Source organism: Passer domesticus, chromosome 4 (genome assembly GCF_036417665.1).
Source record: "Passer domesticus isolate bPasDom1 chromosome 4, bPasDom1.hap1, whole genome shotgun sequence".
Taxonomy (NCBI): Eukaryota; Metazoa; Chordata; class Aves; order Passeriformes; family Passeridae; genus Passer; species Passer domesticus.
The window spans coordinates 75,917,713-75,939,896 of NC_087477.1; the positions used below are offsets into that span (position 1 = coordinate 75,917,713).

A 22,184-nucleotide genomic window follows, 5' to 3' on the forward strand; every position below is an offset into this window, starting at 1 on the left:
GGGCTCTGCTCAGGAGACTGTCCAGTTCTAGATCAAACAGAGGATTAGGAAATTTGCTTTGATATAAAAGCTATGGCAACATGACAATATTGAGTTACATAATGTAACTAATGTAGTACACTTACATAAAAATCTGTAGAAGAAAATACAGAACACACTGGCATATTACTTTGCCTCTAATAGAAGGTTACAATTCTAAAACGTTGTTGGTAAATACATTAAAAACCACAATAATATCTTGACGTCCCCAAAAGAGACGTTTGTGTTACAATAAATGATTTGCAATGCACACGGTAACAGGTTTCACAGAGGCCAAAACTGTAACTTGTCTAGAGCACCAACGTTAGAGAATTCGCCTTTGATTTTTGCCTTTTTTTTTTTTTAAACAAGATTCACACCTGATAATTTCTGTAATTAAATGGCTGTGTGCAAACACCACTTTTTTTTTACCTCATTCTCAGTTAAGGAAGCTGAAGGAGATGAACTCTTGCTAAAAGCAAGAGTTGAAGATTCTGCTGCTGAAGCCCGATTTCGCTTCTTCAGAGGTTTACATGCATCAGACAGATTTTTCGTTGCTGTAAAATAATTTTGGTTTACAAAGTGAAGTTTGGAACTTTAAAATGTTATCTCCCTGAAGCCATTTAAAACATTCCTTCAGATACAGGAAGGAACTATTTAGGTACATCTTCTGGGCACCTACACAGGACTGAGCGAACATGAAGCTTCTGAAGCCATGTATTGTGGCTTGATTTTAAAAATAAAGGTTTCTATTAATCCAATATGTGCTAAGCATTGTTTTCCCAATTTTTTATAGTCTCATTTCAATTAAAATCAAAGTATCTTGTGACTTAAGACCTCTTTAAAGCAGAGGTAACAGTTATATGAGAAGGCCTACGTGAGCTCATCACAATCTGAGTACCACTAACACTTTGTTAAGAGAAAATTAATATACAGGAGCCAAGTACCACACATTAGCCATGGCACATCACCACTTCTACACCATGCAGGACTTGCTGGAGCTCGCTTGTCTTCGGCAAATCACTGTAACACCTGCAGAGACATGCTCTGGTAGCAGTTACCTTCACCTTGAGCATCGTTAACAAGTCTGACTTTGGTGTTTTGATCCAAGGCTCTACAGAATTCCCTCTCGTGCTCCACACTGCCTCCCATCAAGCACCATGTGGAAGGACTAAAACCCCAAATTACCTGATGACACTGATTGGGCCAGTGCAGGGGGCAAAGGGGAGCAGCAGGGTTTGCTCCCTGCTCGCCAAGACTTGGGGCACCAGCTTTAACCTGGTGCCATCCCACGGGGAGCTTGTGAACTGCTGCTCCCGGTCAGCAGTGCACAATTCCAGCCCAGGATGGAGCTGCAGGAGGGCAGTGAAGGAACAGGGCTCCCCCCCAGCTGTGGCACAGCCTCACACTGCTCGCTGAGTCAGCAGGATTTAGCCAGCTGCCTCAGACAACCTGGGCATTTTAAAAGTATTTAATTGAAAAAGTTACATTAAAACTTATTCTGACCACATTACCTGACTGGTTCTTTTGTGAAGAGGAGGTTTCTGTGACCTTAGAAGAGTTTGTTTTTGCTGTTTTGTCATTGCTTGTCTCCCTCTGTCACAAAAAAAAATATGAAAAAATAAAAAAACTCCTAATTTATGAGTGGTTGGATACAACTGGCAATTAGTTCTGGATTTATGTTATTAAAAAGAAAGTGTCTTTACAAGTATCTGAATGGTACTGTAGTTAAACTAGCCCCACTTAAGCGAATTTTAAAACTCATTTACAGCACAGGGTACACACCCATAAACAAATAAGAAATATTAAAGAACACAGTACTTCAGCATCCCACTTATCCATCCCAAATTCAGCATATCAAAAGGGGGAATGCTAAACACAAAACTTGTAAATTATGCTTACTACTCTTTGTACAAACTGGTCAAATTAAAACCTTTAAAGGTAAATTGCAGAATTAGTATAGAAATTTGAGAGTAGACCCTGTGCAGAAATCTAAGTCTCAGAGAGGCTTGCTTCCAACTCCACAACTTATAGCAGTGCCATTTTTAAAATTACTATGGTTAAGATTGTTTCAGCATTTCCAGAATAAAACCACTATTTTCAAGGGAGAATGAACAGCACCTAAATTTGCTCCAGATTGAGAATTCATTATTAAAAGTTTAGGCCAAAAACAGGGGAAGATTTTATCAAATCTTTGTCAAAATTAAGACATTGCTCCTTACACATGCCACTATTTTTTTCCATTTCTTATGTTACAAATTCATTCAAATCACTAAAACTGTAGCCTAGAATACTTAACCCTGTCATGCTCACCTGGTTAATCTATTGAATAGAAAGCTTTACACACATTTCCAATGCTTTACATGCTTCTTCACAGTCTGCATCTGACAATCAGTTTTACCAAAGACGTGCAGGTGAACACCTGGAAGGCCAGGGAACTGATTTCCTTTGTAAAAATAAACACAACTGGCTGCAGATGTGCCATGCTGTGCTTTTACTGAGCTCTAAGCTGCCCTAGCACCAATGCCACCAGAGCTCCCAGGATGGGTTTGCAAAGATTACTGTTACACTTCTGGGCAGAAATGAAAGGAAAGAGGTGTCAGGAGGATGTGCCAGACTCTTTAATGTGGTGCCCAGTGACACAACAAGGAATAATGGCCACAAACTAAACCACACAAAGTCCCACCTCAGCACGAGGGAGATTTCTTTACTTTGGGGTGGCAGAGCATTGGAACAGTTGGCCACAGAGGTCGTGGAGTCTCCATCTCTGGAGACATTCCAAACCCACCTGGACACATTCCTGTGTAACCTGCTCTAGATGACCCTGTCTTGGCAGGGGGATTGGACTGGATGATTTCCAGAGGCCCCTTCCAATCCTAAGGATTCTGTGATTCTGTGAAAATGTACAGGATAGTTCATTCTTAAATTTCAAGCACACTTTACAGAACCCCCATTTTGTTAAAGTGCATTTTATATACATCAAAGCAACAACAAACAAATTAGTTTTTCAAAACTTCCATATGGGTACTTATGGCTTGGTTACTTTATGTGAAAACATTCTGATTTTGTAAATAAGAATTAAGGACAAAGGAAGAGTATAACCCACAACTCTAGTGCAAGAAGCAAAATGTCATGAAATCAAAGCTCCTCCTACCCAAAATGACTGCACCTAAAGCCTGCAGGTAAACTGGGAATAGCAGAAAGAAGGTGTATGGTTAGTGTTTGCTTTTTTGAATCATTACATAGATATTTTCACTGTCATTCACTGAATGTTCTATTAAGCAGCAGCATATACAGCTGAGAGTGCCTTTGGATTGTGAAGGCAGGGATAAGACTATGAGAGAATTCCTAAAACAAACTGCAAACCAGATCTGACCTTTCTGTGGAGCACAACCCTGCTATATGCATTTAGTTTCCAAACCACCTAATATTTACACACATCAAACCCCTTGGAAGCAGTTCTGATAAGCTGACCAGAGATAACAACATTTTTAAAATGCACATTATAAAGTCAGTGCTATTCACAGCCATTAATGCCATGAATATTATGGGGATCATTCATCTGATTTAGTTATTCATTTTCCTGCTGGTATATTCACATGTGTGTCACAGCACCCAAGATACCAGAACCTCTCATGCATGAACTATACTGCAACCACCTTTTATCCCACTTCTGAGAATGCAGGCTAATTGTAGGGTGCAAATGCTGGTGGGACAGGAAAGTACCTTTAGAACAGTCAAAACAAGGACTTTATAGGAGGAATTAATTATAATAAGTAAACTTCATTATTCCATGCACCTAGTGTATTATAGTATATTCAAATAAATTAGGCAAGTTTTAAAAAGATTTGAAAAACTGCTCCTAGAAGTCACATGAATATGCAATGACTAACCCATTCCAGCAAGAAGTGCAAAAACCAGTTTTGGCCCTTCTTTCTCCAGAGGTAACAACATTAACAATTATCTCTGTCCCTTGATAATCAGCTCATTAAGCCCATCTGAAAATCTTTTTATATTAAACTCAAAGACAAGAAGTTGTCTTAATATCTACAATATTAACAGAAGTAGCAAAATAACCAGCCCACCAAACAAACTGACACCTACAAATAAGACCTCCACAACTCATTAAAAAAAAATAAATGTACTACCTTTCCTTCTATGAGGTTGTTTCATTTGACTGCTGTACACCACTGAATTTCTGAACTTAGGTCTATGGTACTCACACTTCAGTATGACACTGCAATAAAACACCTGAACACATGTGTGAGCTAGGCCTTCCTCACAAGTAAAACCCATGAAATTCACTGCTCTACATGCATGACTAAATCAACCTGTGCCTGAGCCCCCACAAGGTTTGTGCTGTGTCTGCACACATAGTGACCTATGTAAGGAAAATTCTCATTCTCACAAGCAAGATAACCAGAAAAGGAGCCTGAAATTTGTGTGATAAATATACTTTTACTGCAGAAATATAAATTTATTGCAGTCTCCTAACCCAAGAAAAGGTTCAGCATTCCACTCTAAAGTGTCCTATAGCCTTCCTGTTTGTGGAAGTAGTTCTTCTGTTTTGCTTTACCTGCTTTCCTCTCTTCTGACTTTTGTCTAAAATAACTATTGGCTAAAGATATTTCTTTTATATTCTGATAAAACTAACTCCAAATCAGGAGGAAAGAAAAATAACTACAGAGCATAACAACACAGAGAGGTCATGCCTCCCTCTGCACATTCCTTTGGGAAACAATTTAAGTAGCAAGTGCAACTTGTCCTACCTCCATCCTCAGAACCAAAGGAAAAAATCCCACAGTGGTAAGCTGACATGGATCTCTGAATATTGACAACAGTTTGGTATGATATATAGGCATTTCTTTTTAAATCCTGAAAATGGAAATGCTGACAAACTTAACTACAGCAATGTGACTGGTGCTGCTATAAATCAACCCCAACAAACCAACGACATAATTACCTTCCGATTATTCTGTTTATCCATCCTGAGTCTTTTCCTAGGTGCTTCCTGAACTTCAAAATCTTCTGTAGGCTCCTTTGTCCTCTTTTTTTGGTTTCTTTTATTTCCATGTAAATTACCTTGGGATGGGGGATGGGGGAAACTCACATGAAAAATAATCTAAAACCCACTTTGAAATTATTTGAACTGATCTAGTTATTTAAGGTACTTTTCTTTCAGTCATTATTTTTAAAACATGGTTAAACATTAACACAGTTTGATGACCTCTTAATGCTTAGGGTCTGGTTTCTGGTGCTGAAGACTAACTCTAGAACAAATCTAAATCAACTGCTTCATACTCAAGTTATTTTGCAAAGATAAGTCTACCTATGCAAGCACTAGTTTAAGATCTCAATGTTACTGCCCAACATTTATTTCATATATCAGGCTGCATGTGATTGAGCTGTACAGCTTCTAACTCTCCTGCCACTTTATAACAGTGTCTTTCTACTAAAATTACTTTCTAAGTCTCCTCCTTAAGCCTACTTTAAGTGGTGACATCTATTAAAGGGACTCTGAAAAAGACAAGATATCACCAACTGTAATTAAGAGATTAATTCTCTTTCTGCTATGGCAATTCCAGACTCTAACAAGCTGATTGTATTTTACACGAGACCAAAAGAACCCTTGCCTTTATGAACCAGAATCCTATGAACAGAACCACATTGGCCATTTTAGACCACAAAGTTATTTATGTATTTAGATGGTTGTTCACTGTAAAGTTCAAGCAGCTGCTAAATACAAAAGGTCAGTGAGTAATCTACATAGCCCTGCCACAGGTTCCACTACTGTCTGCACCTCAAAAAGATAGATGAGGGTTTGGGAAGTGGTCTGTTTCATCAAGATAAAATGATAACATAATTAGACTCTCCAGTACTCTCTAGTTTATGAAGCTACAGAGTATTATTAGCATGAAAATTTCAAGCTCCAGGGGCACAAATATGTTAACTGAAAATTGCCCTACAGCTACAAGCATTCTATTCCAGTAGGAACAAATGTCTGTAAATATTAAAAACATAGCAACTTGAAAATATGGAACATTTTCAAATTAATGTTCTTATCTAAACAATCTAGGACATATTCTATGATCCAACTGAATCCACAAAGCAGACTGAAGTGGCTCCAGGAGAACCTGCTACTTACAAAAAGCCAGCAAAAGAAATCCCACAACATTCTTCCAAGTTTAAGATAAGAGGATTTGAGATGGGGAACAAGTGAACTGACATATTTTCATCTGCAGGTAACTATAAATGTACACAATATATGTACTAGAAACACCTGGTACAGGTACAATTTCAATTACATTTCTTGCAATATGACACTGAGGAAGGTGAACAAAATTCAGCACTACAGTGTTAAGATATTTAATTTGGGATCCATTAAAGTTCTAACGTCAAGGAAGACAACATCTGAGATAAAATAAAGAGATTATGATACGTGGGCGATTACATAAAAAAATACACTCAACAGCTACTTATAATGATGAGCTATTTGCACAGAACACAAATTTCAATTACTTCTGGATCTTGATCTCCTTTTAGGTGAGTCTTGAAACACTTTACGTTTGGCCTCTCCAATATTCTTCAATGATGAACCTTGAGAGATACAGAACGTGTTTTTTTTTTAAACTGATATCCAAATATTTAACACTTAAAATTTAAAGTTAAAAACTTTTCAATTTTCCACAAAATGATGTTATTTCACACACACACACAGTTAACAAAACTGACTGCCATTTTTATACAAGTTTTTCCAAGTCTCACAAACTTTCAAACACTCCCTCTCATTCTTGTCATTGCCCAAAGCAGCACCTGTTGGCTTCTAATACTTCCATATAAGTCTTCTTACAGTGCTATAAAGCTATTTAAATTTGAAAAATAATAGCTAGTTAAATTTGATAAAGTTCATGCAAATGGCAAACTATCTTCTTCCTCCTCCTTTCTCAAGTAAGCAACTCCAAACCCCCTCAAATATTTTGGAAAACAATCAAGACTGTTCATCTAAAACAAACACCAGAAAAAAGCAACAAAAATACAAGGAGAAAAAAAAATAAAGTATTTGCAAACTTGCACAAAGTCCTAAAAACTTTGAGTAGCACAATAAAATGCCAAATGGCTGAAGGGTACAGAATAAAGTCTGGAATAGTTCTTCCTGAGATGATGATGATGTGAAGTAATACACTTTAGGCATATATGAAGAAAAGGTGTAGCACTGATTATATTTTTTAAACCGTTTCTAACTGTCCTATAAAAACAACATCTCAAATTTTACTAGCAGTTAACTCTTCATCTTCCCTTCCCACCATCCACTTGTAACAAGCAGTGGATGCAATGGCAGCTGCTTATGGGCAGAAGAAGAATGAGAAATCAGCAATGTCTAAACAGCAGAAGGTTTACACAGAACAACTTTTCAGAACAATGAGCAAGAAATGTAGACTTCATGGGTTGCGTTTATTGGAACCATTGGCATTCCTTTGCTATTGGCACAAACACCAAGAATTAAAACTGGAAAACAGGGAAAGCTGTTTTCCCTACAGGGTCTCAAATATGTGCTTAGTTTAACGCCACTATGTATATCAAATTTAGTTAGAGTACACTAGCACAGTTTTACGTTTACCAGAGTCTTCTTCAGATTTGGGAGAGGTCACTATGGCAAACTTTGTGTTATAGCGAGCTTTCTGTTTTTCACTAAGCATGTTCCACTGCGATTCCAGCAGCTCTTCAATCTCCTCACTCGAAGCATCTGGATGTTCAGCAACCACCTATACATGCAGAAATAGGGTTGAATTAAAAAAAAGTGACCACTGGAAAGAAAGGTGTACACACTTCCATCACTTTGGAAAACTGGATGCAAACAATATCTAATATTCCTGCTGTAGACAGAACTAGAATAAAACCTACTGTATCCAGTTCTGCTTTGAATAGCCACTTCTCTCTCTGTCTTTAAAAAAAAATTGACTAGGTTATTCAGAAGTATTAACACTAATTTTGGAAGTATCTATTTGCCTTTTACCATTCAAAAAATGGAGCAAGTGGAGTAAGTATAAACCTTGTCCTGTGGGCATTCAAAAAAACGTGTATTGTATGCTCAATGAAGTTTAAATATAGATCCACAAATGACAGGCAAGCAATACTGAAATATACCTTTGCCTAGAAAGAAATCCATCAATTCAGATCAAAACACATTAATCATGGAACTCAGTACACCTAACTCAGCAGAGATTTACATAAGTTAGCATCTGCTGCAACATTTTCCTGTATTGATTCATCATTTTTGTATTATGCATATGAACACTAGGAATGCACAAGCTGTGCATCTTTTTTAATGTTATAAGCAGGACACATAATATCCATCAATATGGAGTTTAATAGAGTTTCTGGAGGTATATTCAACAAAAAAAAAAAATCCAGTACTAAAAAGAAAGAAAAAAAATCCTCCCAAACTCCTTCAGTATACCCCTACTTCTGCTTAAGGAAAATCAGATTTGATTAATCATACAAGTCAAAAAACTGTATGCTTGTGCAGAAATGAATCAGTACATTTAAAAACAATCCTTCACATCTCATTACCCAGCATTCTACAGAATCCTACCTAAGTGATGCAACTGATACCCCAAAAACACAGAGCAAATTAAACACTAAGTCAAGAAAGCAAATACAGAAATTTTTCTGGTAAGGTGAAATGATTAGACCTAATTTCTTAGAATTTAGGGTCTAAAAACTACATTTCCTGTTATCAAACAGGATGTAAGTGTGACTGTTGCTTTTCCAGGTGTTAAAATAGTTGCAGCACCTTCCTTTCACTGGTCAGTGTCTAGTATGGAAATCCATGCTTAATTTTTCTCCTAGTAGAGTAGTAAGAATTGTCTTGTAGTAAGAATTTCTATCTGGCATAATCCATCTGCATAAGGCTTGAGGAGTACAACTACCTTCGAAAGCCTCTACTCAATTTTGATTAAAATCCAACAACTGGATTCACATTATTGAAAGGGAGGAACATAAACCCACAAGATACCCCCTTCCACAAACCTCACTTCTTCAGGATATGAAATTAGCATCAATTTTTACTGTTGTCACAAATGTACAGGTCATTGTGCCCAATGAGGGCACAGAGCCATTTAATTCTCCAAGAAATAACTAGATATATTCAGAGAAATGAGATACACATGAACATTACCTCCAGTCTCAACAAAATAAGAATAAGAATAACTTTCAGCTGACTAGCAGTACTGTGGAATGACAAGGAAAAGACACTCAGAATTCTTAAGGGTGAAGGGACCCTTGCAAATAAGACCTCCAAGAAAAATAAATGCTCAGTAGTCTTCTCCAAAGTCTCCATGTTAGTGAAACTATTCCTTAATTTTCCTCACAGCAGACTCAAGGCCCAAATCAATTAATGTAAACAGTGTAGCTCTCTGCCTCCCACCTGAATGATACCTTTATCTCCAGTCAGATGCTTCCTTCCAAGGCTTACTAGCCTTGTATTTTTCACAGGGGAAGCACACAATACAATAGTACAAAATACATCTTTACACCTTTGCTTAACAGCACAAAGTACTTAATACATCACTACAACCACAAAAGCATTCCAAGCTTTCAGCACCTCCCTCAGGGATGTGGGAAGTGTGTCTATTAAATCATTAAAAACATTCTCCAGCAGTTAAATAATAATAAAATCAAACCAAGATACGAATCTCACTACCACACAGCCCAGGCTCCAAGCAAGACACAGCAGAAATGGCTCTACTTTTAAGAGAGCTTGGTATGATTAGAGGACCTCCAGAGGAGTCCTCAGCCACCCCTTCACTTCCATCCCTTCCCAAGATTGAGGACAGAGAGCCTCTTGTAAGTCTGTAAGGTTCCTTTTTTCTCAGTTTCTACATGCAAACACTAAGAAAGCCATACACTAAACTCTCCAATGCCACCAGTACAAGCAGCTCAAAACCAGGTTTGTTTTTTAGCCAGCATTATCCCTCTTGCTAAAACACCAGAACTTCTACAACACAACAAAACAAACTCTGGGTGAAAGTCATGCAGGTTGAACCAGATAAGCCTAACAGAAGGGGACACTCCAAATCCTAGATTAGAATTTCCACCTTCCACCACTGGCATGAACTTGCCATTTTAAAAGCAACATGAAAGCAAAAAGCATAAATATCTAAGTTGGTGTTTCCTCACTTTGCCAGTCAAATTCCAATCAAGACAGGTTCTTCTGATGATCAGTTAGAGGTATCTGCAGCTTTCACAACCTAGTTCTGTTCTACCCACAGAAGTGTTTCTGTACCTGTTAGAGTGGATCACACATTCAGGCAGATTTGAGTTTTTATGACAGATCTTATTAAAAGATATTCTAGGCAGAAATGGTAGGACGCCCTCTTTCTAAAAATACGTAATATTTTTTAACTTACTTCCTTCTGCTTAACTTTGTGCAACATTAGCCACTATCATCAGCGAGAATTTCAAGTTTAAGAAAGTTTTTCAATTTCCTGAAATGACACTGAAGAAAAAGGACTTCCTCAATTTCACATATTCTAATGGTCTTCATATTTTCTATCTATTAATTTGAGAATTACAGCATAACCACAGTAGGGAACAAAGCCTGATAACTGGCACAGAAAATAGAAATACCAGAGACTCAGCACATCTCTTCTCTGCAAGGTGTGTTTGGCTAAGAGTCCATAAAGCCAGCCATCATAATCTCATTTCTTCCAGAGAAACAACTGTACATCCCTCAGTATTGCAAAAGACTTCTTGCTACATACATTGAAGGACAAGGAAATTCCCTCTTGCAATGTCACTTACAGAAAAACTGTGAATAGAACTCATGTGTCTCCAACACGAGACAGATGATTTACCCACACAGCTTTTCATAATTAATATGTCCAAATCTGTATTTAATAGTCTGGCTACAAAACCATTTCCTTTCCAGAGCCAGGAAACTGCAATGCTCTTCTCAACTAACCAAAGACACCAAAAGGTTTATGTAACACTGTGCTCATTTTAATTCTCAATATTAGCTTAAGCTTCAAGGATCTAGTAAGATCCCAAGTTGAACCACAACTAATTGACTTCCATGCGACAATCTGCTTTCCAATATTTCTTTATAAAGTTTGCACCTATTAATTCTTTTCTAATACAAATATGCTATAATGAAGTCAACCATTCAGTAGCTAAAGTATGACAAAGTCAGCACTAACTTCCTGATCCTTCTGTGAACAATATGTAATAGTACAATAAAACATAAGATATCACACTAGCTTCGGATTGTGGAACAGTACTGTAAATGGAGCAAAAGGTTGTGAGGAAGAAAAATTATAAATCCTGATTTTAAAGTAATGAGCTACACCAGCAGTAGTGCTTTTACACTTCTAGGTCTTCCTAAAAAGTGTTGATAATAAGATATTTATTTATTCTACCTTGTATTGGAGTATAAGTGCCTCAAGAGGACCTGGTTTCTGTCCCAGATGATTGCACACACTGACAGTGATTTTTACAAGCTTTGGTAAGCAGATTCTTTTGAAGCTCAGCAAAATGTTCTGGGTAAGTAAATTCAGTTTTGAGGTGTTCAAAGATAAGGGAACACACAGTATCAACTGAGCCATGTCCTCAGAAAGAATGTAAAAGCTATTTACAAGCAGATTGCCATGAAGAGCATAATCTCTGCTATATTCGCCCGAGCATATTATGTATGTATATGTATTACACTGTACATACACTGAAGACAAAATATGGCTATACAAAGTACTACTGGTTTACGTGGGAAGATACAAACACAGCTTTTGCCTGAAATACAAAAGCAGTTATCACTATCTTGTTTATATTGCTCACATTCCCTTCTTTCTCCATTTCTGTCTAGAATAAGATTTGATGCAGGGATACCTTGTGAAACCCAGAATATTATGGATTGTGCAGTAATAACTAATTTTTGTTTACTAAAGTAGTTTCTCCACATACAGAAATGAGAAGAGGCAATCAACAATAATAACAGCTAAAAGAGACTAACCTCATCTCTGTACTTCTGACAAAAGACCAAAAACTGAGATACTGCATCGCCCTTTCTGCTTCGCGGAGTAGATGCTGGAGTTTTCTTTCTATTGAGAGGGGAGCCTATCCCTCTTTTGGATTCTGCCTGTTCAGATGACTTTTGAGGAGTAGTATTCTTGTCCTCCAACTGACTGCTCTCTTGCATATCATCAGCAGCAGACAGTTTTGATGTCCTTCTCCTCCTCTTGCTAGGAATGCCAGACTCCTTCATTGATTTCAGATTTGGAGTGCTTTCTTCATGTGAGTAGGACGACTCATCCATCTCCTCCAAGGGTTCCACGGCAATGCCAACCTCCTTTGCCACTCGAGGATTCAGGTGGGGTCTGTCCCTGACATAGATGAAGGTGTACTTGGCCTTACGCTCCTCCACTGGCATTCCCACTGCTTCACTGGCTTGCTTCACACCCATCTCCCACTGCGGCCGCAGCTTCCCCGACACCGGCTTTAGCATCTGCAACAGGAGACAGCCCCGTGAGCACTCTGCACACTTGGGATTTCAAAATGCTGCCATTAACATCAAACAACCCCACGAGACTAATTGTCATGCAGGTCTGTAATTGAGAGTTCAAATGGAGCTGTGTTTGATACTACTGTACCACAGATGAATCCATGACAAAGCAGAAGAGTACTCATGTTTACTAAGTAACAAACAATAAATCTCCCCATCCTTTGCATCTATAAATGACATTTAAGACTGAAAGCTCCTCTAAAACAAGCCATCTTAAAGCTTTTTATAATACCTATTTGTATCTATTACACCCTTTTAATAATACCTATTTATATCTGTTACATCTCTGTAATGCTAAAATAAAAAGCTTCAAATCTTGCCTGATTTGGTAACCTCTTACCTTTATTTTCTCTGATTTAGTGAGGGCTTGTCTTGCACTTTCTTGGCATAATTGTTCAAACTGGTCTTTTTCTTTGAAGGGCACCAGGCTCTTCTCAAATATCCAGGCTCGCTCTGGGGCATCTCCAAAAAACTGAACGTGATATTGACGAAAACTCTTCTTCTGTCCTGAAAATTTAAAAAAAAAAAAAAAAAGTGTATTTATAGACATACACTCTGGTAAGCCCCTGCAGACTTGAAGTGTGTAAGCTGCTGCAGTTGCCATAACAAAAGCACAGAAAAACTGGATAACTTTTCAAAAACCCACTTGAACCAGCCTGAAAGTCTCTGAGATATAATTTATGAAGTCTGACCCAAAAGCTCAACAGTTTAATTCCCAGCAAGAACATGCTTGGCTAAATTAACGCGAGGTTACAATCACCTGCCAGTTTTCCACGTGTATGAATTTTACATGTAGGTCTGGGTGTTTCTGAAAATGAATTTATCCTTCAATTCTCAATGAACACTGAGGAAGTTCCACAGCTTGGAGAGCTTGTGCACTCAGCCTCCTCTCTGTCTCCTGAAGTTTATTTTTTGATATTCTTAAACAGAGACACATATTTCATCTGGTTTCAACCCTTGCAATGAAAACTTCATATTAATCAAGATTTTTCAGGAATCAAAGAAATCATTAAAGGATTTGGCTGGCAGAAGGGAGAATGGAATGATAAGAGTACAATTTAGTATCTAAATAAGAAACACTTTTTTCTTCTACAACTAAAAATATTCCCTTTTTTCCCCTAGAAAAATAAGAGGAACATTGTCTCACTGTGGTATGATACAGGCATACAACTTTTCCCTTCCAAAGGTCTCAGCTATTCTACAGAGAAGGGGGGAGAAACCACTTTCAAAACTCATCCAAAGGTTCATAGTTAACAATGAATTTCTAAAAGGCAAAGGTAAGAGATCACACTTAAGATGTCCTCTAACACCTTGTTGATTAGAACTTGTAGGTTTGCTAAGTGTTCAAATTGTGGTCTTGTTTAAAAATAGAAAAGGTTTTAACCTGCACTTCTGTGTTTGCAAATTCAATCCTGCTGGATCAAATATGCTGCCTACAGTACCTGTGGTTCCTCCAGTGTCACCACACCAGTGTGTGCAACACACAGACTGGGCAGCAGACAAACTCAGGGAAGGATGGACACCCAGTAGGTACAAATAACATCCACAATTCTGTGCTACTGGGGACTTCAAACCAGGTCTAGATTCCATCAGGAATTCCATTATTCGTACACTGCATGTCTTCAGGCTTAGTCACCAAAGAGATCTAGTGGATTGCTTCACAGTCTATTTTTGGGGTTTCTAGAGCTAGAAAGAACTCTCTTTTCATGATGATTCAGCCAAGGTTATTTTTATAGGGGATTAATCTTGTAAAATATGGCATCTGGAAGGGTAATATGAAATCAACCTAATTAATGGTATGGGCAAAAATTTGAATATATACATGTAATGTTTTATAACAATTACAAACTTACACTATATATAAAACCATCTATGAGAACTACAAGAACTATAACGACTCATCTGAGATCAGACATGAGGATCCAGAGGAAGGGCAGAGGGAAAGTCTTGGCATTGTAACCATCACACATCCAATCAGTAGTCTAACATATTTTCCAGTGTTGTGTAGTCAGGAACAATTCTCTTGCACAGCAATTACTTTGTGCTCATCAAGAAAATGTTTAAGTAGTGACTGCAGAGCTCTTATGACTTAATCTGTCTATTTTACCAGGATGCCCTGGCTGCATACAGAGGTGCCACAGCCTAGATTTCCAACCTCCTGTAAAGATCTGCCATGAGCCCATTTGCCAAGCAGGCAGGCACTGTGCTCCTTTTGCACTGTAATGCTGGGCAGCTGTAATTGCCTAATTAAGGAGATTAAGTAATAGTGCCTACCACTAGAGTCACAGAACCCACTGGTGAATCTTCAGGTATCCTCTGAGAGTTTAATTTTACCAATGCTCCTGGATAAAATAGTGGCACAATCATTAATGGCTGTTACATAGGGAAACTTAATTTTTAGCCCACAGAATCCTGAAGCAAGTAATTGTTGGCAGTTTGGGAGAGTGTTCTGGGAACCCACCACTTCCCTGGTGCTTCTCTGTATCTGAGCATCTGTGGTTGACCACAGCCAGAGACAGCATATTCAGTGAGATGGAGCTTTAGCCAGACCCAGCACAGACTTTCTTACACAAAAATGTACTTCCCACAAGTTGAAAGTTATTCGTTTTTATGAAGCTTAATCAGCTTGAATGATCAAATCAAGTAGCAACATACAGAAATTCAGAGTGCTTACAAACACTTGATCCTAAGCCTAGAAATGAGAAATACAGAGACATAGCTCAGTGTTTCTACTGCTCCCTGATAAAAGACCTTTTCTTTTTGCAAGAAGAGACTTCTGATAGTGCCTAAATAATAGAGAGTAGGTGGAAGGTAAGACTGAAAATACCTACTGATAGAAATACACACATCAGAATGCATTTAGTAGTCAGGATGGCTGCTCAGACTCTGACTAAACTCCTCAAGGAAAAGGCAGGCCCAAACCCACTGCAGAGCAAACATGAGAAATCACCATCATTCCCATTACTTCAAAGAGAGGGAAATGAACATTACAAAGTAGGTGGGCCCTTCCTTCTGTTTGTGCTCCACAGGCTGCATTCAGACATTTGGTACTGGGTTTTCCTGGGTCTGTTTCTATATTTTCTGATAAAGATGCACCACGAAGATTCTGGATAATGAACATAAACCTTGCTCCTTTCAAGGAACAAAGCAATTGTTAGGAACAAATACACAGCTCTACTACTCTCAAAATCCATCTCTTTATGTCAAAATAGATCTAATAATCCAGAGACTAAAAATGAAAGGGACTGCCTGATCCAAACTCTGAAAGACTGCTTACAAGGAAAATTTGTCTGAGAAGTCTATAAAAACCATTCTAAAAATTGTATTATGAATGCTTGAAAAGGTTCTCAAGAAGCCATTTAGTTTACTACCAATTTTGAATCTAGCTATAATTCTAGAGATATTAATTCAATTTGTTCTTAAGAACCTCCTATGAATGAGATCAGACCATTTCTCTGGGCAATCCACTCCAATGCTTCACTGCTTTCAGCCCTTCCAACTCTTTCTTAATGTGTAGTCTAAATATTTATTACTACTAAAGCATCAAAAGTTTCAGGTAACAGAAAAGAGAACAAAGGTGCAAATGAGATTAAGAAATTGTACAGATTCATACCTAAAAATTTCATTAACACTTGGTAGTTTTTGCATTTAAAATCAACCAATATTGTCTGTAGACATCATTACTGACTCCATGAATCAGAGAAAATTTAGCTGCCTGAATTATGGATTGCTTTTAGTAAATCACAGTCATCAGTAATATTTAATTCCCATCAGCTTAAATCAAATTTTTACCCTGTATCAATTTACCAAGCATTTCCACAGAAACAATAAAAAACTCTGTTAGGTTTGGGTTTTTTCCTTTTTTTAAGAAGACTCCACACAGTTTGACAGCTTACAACTTTGGTATCTTTCAGAGAACACTTGAGTGAAAAGACAGCTATATGCTCAAGAATAGCATTTACATGATTTTAACATTCCTGCTGACAACAAGTTGCTGATCAACTGCACAGATGAAGAACAGAATTCTTCCAAAGCAATCATTTTGTACACCTGAAGAAATCTGAACGACATACCTTTTAGTTTAGTGTAGGCATGGAGAACAGGATCAGCAGAAACCATACATGGCCACCATGGGAAACCAGACACTTTTGACCACACTAGATCTCCTATATTATACTTCAACAGATGGACTTTTTCCTCTTTGATGGTACTTTGAGTTTGATCTCTCTTAGAAGAAGCCTTAAAAAGAAAAAAAGAAAAGCCAACCTGATCATCATCTTTTGTTCAGATATGCACCAGTGGTAATAGAAGGAGGAAAATAATAAATAGTTCATAAGAATAAAATGCTGTCATGTTTGCTAGTAAACAATAATTGCATTTAATGTGTAATGAAAACTTTAAACTTTAAGCCATAGTTTTGGTTCTGTAACAGTGAAAAAAATCCACATTCCAGTTACGGTTTTCTTTTTAATTAGAAATATTGGAAGTAAGCTATGGTTTGCCTTGATCTTTTCAAGTAACTTCTGAGAGACCATCAGGAAGGCTTAATTTGATTTCAAATACATTACCTGAGCACTGGATGTAGATGTGGAAAAATCAACCTCCCTCTGTATTGAATATTATTGATCAAGTTAAGTGCTATACACACAAATGTAATATTAGATTCAAAAAAAATCAAAAAACCAAAACCAAACAAAACCCCCAGACTAGAACAGATTGAAATACTGTCTTTATGTCTGAAGAGAAACTACAAAAATAACCAGTTTTAAAACACCAAGTCCTCCATCTTTCAGCTGTTTTTTCACATACGGAGAACTTGTAACATGAACCATTCCCCACATACTTTTGTGAGATTTTTTTCTGTTCCAGTTCTAACAGTAAAAGTTTGTGAGTGCTCCATTGATGCTGTAAAGCTATTTTAGCTATTGGAAAACAATTACACAACTATTTCCACTTCAAGGGATAGGTTTAGCTACAAGGGTGCTTCATGCTCCCCTATGATAGACACATTTTTACTACATCATAACAAAGTTCAGCAACACAGACATCTCTTCACCAACTAAAACCTTTCACAGCGTTAGCTGTATTTTGTCTCTTTGGCTTCATCTGTTCTATTTGATATAAATAGAGTGCACCTTTATCCAGGTAAGCACTAACTCTGTAAAAAAGCACAGAAGGTATCCCATCACAGACCTATCACATATTTTACAAAATCACATATTTTGAATCTCCTTTTTAATTTTCTAGTACTGAATTTATATGCAACATTTATCATTCATCTTTTATAATACCAGCTCATCATGCAGAAGGCAGTTAAAATTACTTAAAAGTGGCAAGAGGAAAGAAAGAAGACAGTTAAGAAAGCAGAAATCTAGAATTTAGAATCAAGTACTTGAAGCATTTATGCTGAATCAGAGTAGGCCACTTTACCTTGTATATATTTTCAAATCCAGAAAATACTCTCATAAATAATTACACATTATATTCCAAACACAAATAACTAAAATCTCTGATGTGCTGCAACTGCATAGAGATTTATTTGCAACTCAGACATAGAGAGGTACATCCAGTCAAAACCCCTAAAACTCAAAGTACTCAGAAATCCATTTCTCAAAGCTTTTAAATCTCTGCTTGGAAAACATACATGAAGCCATGTCCTCTGATTGCTAGGGACAATTACTCATCCAGTGATTCAGCTTTTCTGATGAATTCAGACTTTGTTCATGTGACTCCAGCCAGAGCTACATTCCCATGTCTCACGGTTTTTGGCTCTCTGAGGATTCTCTAAGAGTGGCTGAAAACCCCTCCTGCGAGCTTGCCTCAAGTTCAGCACTCTCAACAGACCTAGAAGGTTCCAAGCAGATGTGAAAAATCAAATGCTCTTTCTAGCAGTTAAACGTGATGTGAAAAGTTATGCTTAAAAGCCAAAAATTAAGAAGTCCATATGTCAGGGGCAGGTCTGGAAAAACATTAATCCTTACACAACAAACCAACTTCAGCATTTCAGCTGAAGAGGTAAGGATGGAATTTTTTTTTTTTCAATGAATCAACTTTTCAGAAATGTGAAAGTTACTCAGGAGTCTGAAACTCATTTTTAATTTATGACTCCCTGTATTCTTCAGAAAGTGCAACTAAGCTACAAAGATTTATGACTCTAGTCTGAGAGGGAGCTGGCTGGAATAATGAAAAGGCTCTAGCAGTGCTTCTAACTGCAGCATAATATAACAGGGGTGGCAGTACAGGGATGAATATCACATTCCAATGTGTCTACAAGTGCTTCACAAAATTTTAGAAATGCCCAGAATTCTTTTAGTATACTGGATCATGATAAAAAACTTGAAAATGAGAGGCTCTGACAAAACCTGCAAGGTTTATCTGTGGTGGGCTTGATGTACTTATGTTTTTTTCTATTGATAAAACATTCATACTTTAAAAGAATGGCAAAATACAGCACAGCATTCGATATCCATGGAGCTCTCATACGAGACTTTTAAGAAGTCTGCAGAAAATATCACCACTTGCTCACTTTCATTTCACTTTCCCACACCATTCTGGTTTAGTTTGATTTTCTGATTCTGGGAATTGCTCTGATGTATTCCATAGGCATCTCAACAGTAAACAATGAGGTGCAGTTCCTGGCATGCACTTTGGACATGCAGCTGTAGAACACCAACAGTTTATTCAATACTCTCTCTCAGAAAGATTTTTGCAAACCAAATGCAGACACATGTATAGATTTTACTTCAGCATTCACGTAGGTCTATTTTAATTATTAATGCGATGGGGGAAAGAAATTATTTCTAAACAAATCTGCCACCCAATCCCCTCAGGGTATCTCTCTTCTCATACACTGAGGACTGAAGCTCCTTTACAAGACACTTGTATTCTCTGCATTTTTAAAGAACAGGAGATCACTGTCATGTTACAAAGTGGTATAGAAGAAAAGTAATTTGGCTTGCAGTTTCTTTTTCCTCCCAAAGGAAACAGAAATTGTTTAGGGAAGTCTGAACTCATAACAATATATGGTCAGAGAACACAGGGGATCTGAGTGCACCCATGAAGATGGAGAGGCAGGACTAGAAGCACCAGAAGTCCTGTGGGCTGGGTGAATGCAGGGAAGAAGAATGCAGGGAACATCTCCTCCTGCCAGCCTGACCAATTCCTCCTGTGATGATACTTAAGCAAACAAATTAAGATGGGAAACTCCTGGTTTAGAACACAACTGTAAAGAAAGTTTGATTTTGTGAGATCTTCCCTATTTCAAAATGCCTTCCCCTCAAATTTTTGCTCCTTTGTGTCTTTTTCATGACTTCTTTATTCTTGAAATTGTTCTCACTTGTAATTAGATCTCTTACCCATTAATGTCAACAGGCTTCCTGTGCTGCAGAGAGCACAGAACACTCCCTGGTTCTGTCACTGCTAAGTCTGGAGTGCCCTGCATATGCCCCATCCCATTACCTTTAACTGCAGTTTTGCCAGAATTAAAACCATTTAATTGCAGAACTTCCTTCACCTCTCCATCCTTTTAATTATAGGCAAGCTCTGCAGCCTGACAAATTCCCAAACTTTAAACCAGTTACACTAAACATCAGAAGAAAACAGCTTGGGATCAGAGTACTTTTCTACTTTAAGGAATTTGAGGATTTTGTTCCCCTTTCCAACAAGAGACTGCAGAGAATTTACAAAGATGGGCAGTGCTGAGGTGGAGGTGATGACTCCTACACAGACTAATCCTGACACTGGCTACACGAACCATTCCACTGGCTTTGCACACTCAGGATGGCAGGCACTGAAATTCCTGACTTTCTGGAGTCATGAAACAACTGCTTGGAAAGGCAGCTAGATGGATTTCAAGTATATTTTGTCCAGGAGGATGTGGAGTCTGAAAATGGAGTAATTCCTTTACAGCAACTGAGTTTTCCCTTGAGAAATTATGACTAGAGGAGAAGCAGCATCCTCAAAAACTCATGTGGGTCAGCAGCTGCAATAGGCTGAGAAGGACTGAAAAATAAAACAAAAATTTAACATGCCTTTCCTCTTTCTTTAACATATGACAGATTTGTTTGTCATTCCCTCAGCACTTTCACAGGCAATGAGTGACAGGCAGATTGACAAGAATTCACAACACTGCTGTCAGCATTCTACCAGCCCAAAGAAATGGCTTGGCCATAGAAAACACTAGTATTTAATTAACTTTGGCTGCATTTGCTCCAAAAAATCCAATCAACTTCCATTTAGTTCTAACCTGCCTGAATATGATGAGACAAAAACACACCATGAATAATAGGTCATTTCAAAGCTTAAAAGTATCTTAAAATGACTAAAATCAAACTCATTTACGGAAAGCATCTTTACTGCATGGAAAGCTTTAGGTTTGTTTGTAGACTCTGCTAGGAAAACACCATGATGAGTGTTTAGTAAACAAGGGAAAAAGGTTTCTCCTTTCACCTAGAAGGGTTATTAGGTGGTGTCAGATTGATATTACTTTATCCCTTTTAAAAGCACTCGGTCGTGTTTTGTGTTTACTTCAGCTATTTTGTGTGTATATGTTCATGTGCACACATATGCAAGGAATTATAACCCTTCAAAATTATTGTAAATTACCTTGAACATCAAAGAACTATATAAACTTGAAAAGCTATAGAAATCATTAAAAAGCTACAGAAATCATAAAAAAGCTATAGAAATCATTAAATAAGCCATAGAAATGATAAAAAATTCCTCTGCTAATTGTCACAAAGGGATTATACAAAGAACAATGTTGAGAACTGGTGAAGTTCTCAACTCTTCACGACATCCTAAGAATTTAATATTGGACAAAAAAGTACAAACCATTAAGACAAGTGAAGACAGTAAATGCTCTTTTCTGTGTAATGTAACTAGGAAGTACATATTGAACAGCTTAAGCTGCAGATATCTGGTATTTCCGTTTTCGTTTTCAATTCAGTTTCACTCTGTAGCAAAGAACTTCCACTTTCACTATAGCAGAAGGCCCTGCTGCAAACACAGACTGCTGGAGGTCCAGCTGCTGGCCAGGATAAAACAAAGCTCCTCACATTACAAAGAAACCAAACCAAAATAATCAAGGGCCCTAAATACAATATACACAATTAAAATGAATTTTTGAATTGAAGTTAGAGCACACAAACTCACGCAAACCTATTTTTTTCCTATGGAAAAAGATAAGATTTGTTATGGAAAAAGCTAAGATTGGTTGCTGACCAAATCCACATAATTTTTCTCTTCCCACTATCTATTTGTGCTGTGCTTTGTCAGCTAAAACTCCTATTGATTCCCATAGACCTGTGTAATGAAAATAAAAGTGAAAATATTTTGTTTTGTCTTCCCTGTCTATCAGCACAGATAGAGAACTAAGGAAATGGTAGTAGAAAAAACTTCATTCCTTTCAGAGATTCAGGAGAGGTGGCTGGTGTGTCTGGAGAAGAAGGGAGCAACAGAACAGAAAATATTATTTTTGTAATATTTTACTGCTTGCATTCTCCAATGACTAAGGACATTATAATCTAAAAACCCAAAAGTAACAGGACAGCAGCCCCTGTTGCTGTCCTTCCTTCCTCAAAAAAACCACCATAACAAATGTTATGTTCTTAAT

The 22,184-nt window shown here is 37.5% G+C and overlaps 1 protein-coding gene across 5 annotated transcripts in view; it reads right to left on the minus strand.

The window, feature by feature from the left end:
• NSD2 (nuclear receptor binding SET domain protein 2) overlaps positions 1–22,184 on the minus strand; it is a 100,720-nt gene that overhangs the window by 27,700 nt on the left and 50,836 nt on the right. For 4 of the 5 annotated variants that reach the window (XM_064418905.1, XM_064418904.1, XM_064418907.1 and 1 more), the window contains 9 exons: positions 16,645–16,810; positions 12,912–13,078; positions 12,023–12,514; positions 7,637–7,781; positions 6,538–6,615; positions 4,982–5,100; positions 2,807–2,911; positions 1,533–1,614; positions 451–575 (listed from right to left, as the gene is read on the minus strand). In XM_064418905.1, coding sequence (XP_064274975.1) covers positions 451–575; positions 1,533–1,614; positions 2,807–2,911; positions 4,982–5,100; positions 6,538–6,615; positions 7,637–7,781; positions 12,023–12,514; positions 12,912–13,078; positions 16,645–16,810 — 1,479 coding nt within the window. The remainder of the gene's footprint in view (positions 1–450; positions 576–1,532; positions 1,615–2,806; positions 2,912–4,981; positions 5,101–6,537; positions 6,616–7,636; positions 7,782–12,022; positions 12,515–12,911; positions 13,079–16,644; positions 16,811–22,184) is intronic. The other variant, XM_064418908.1, reaches the window with a different exon arrangement.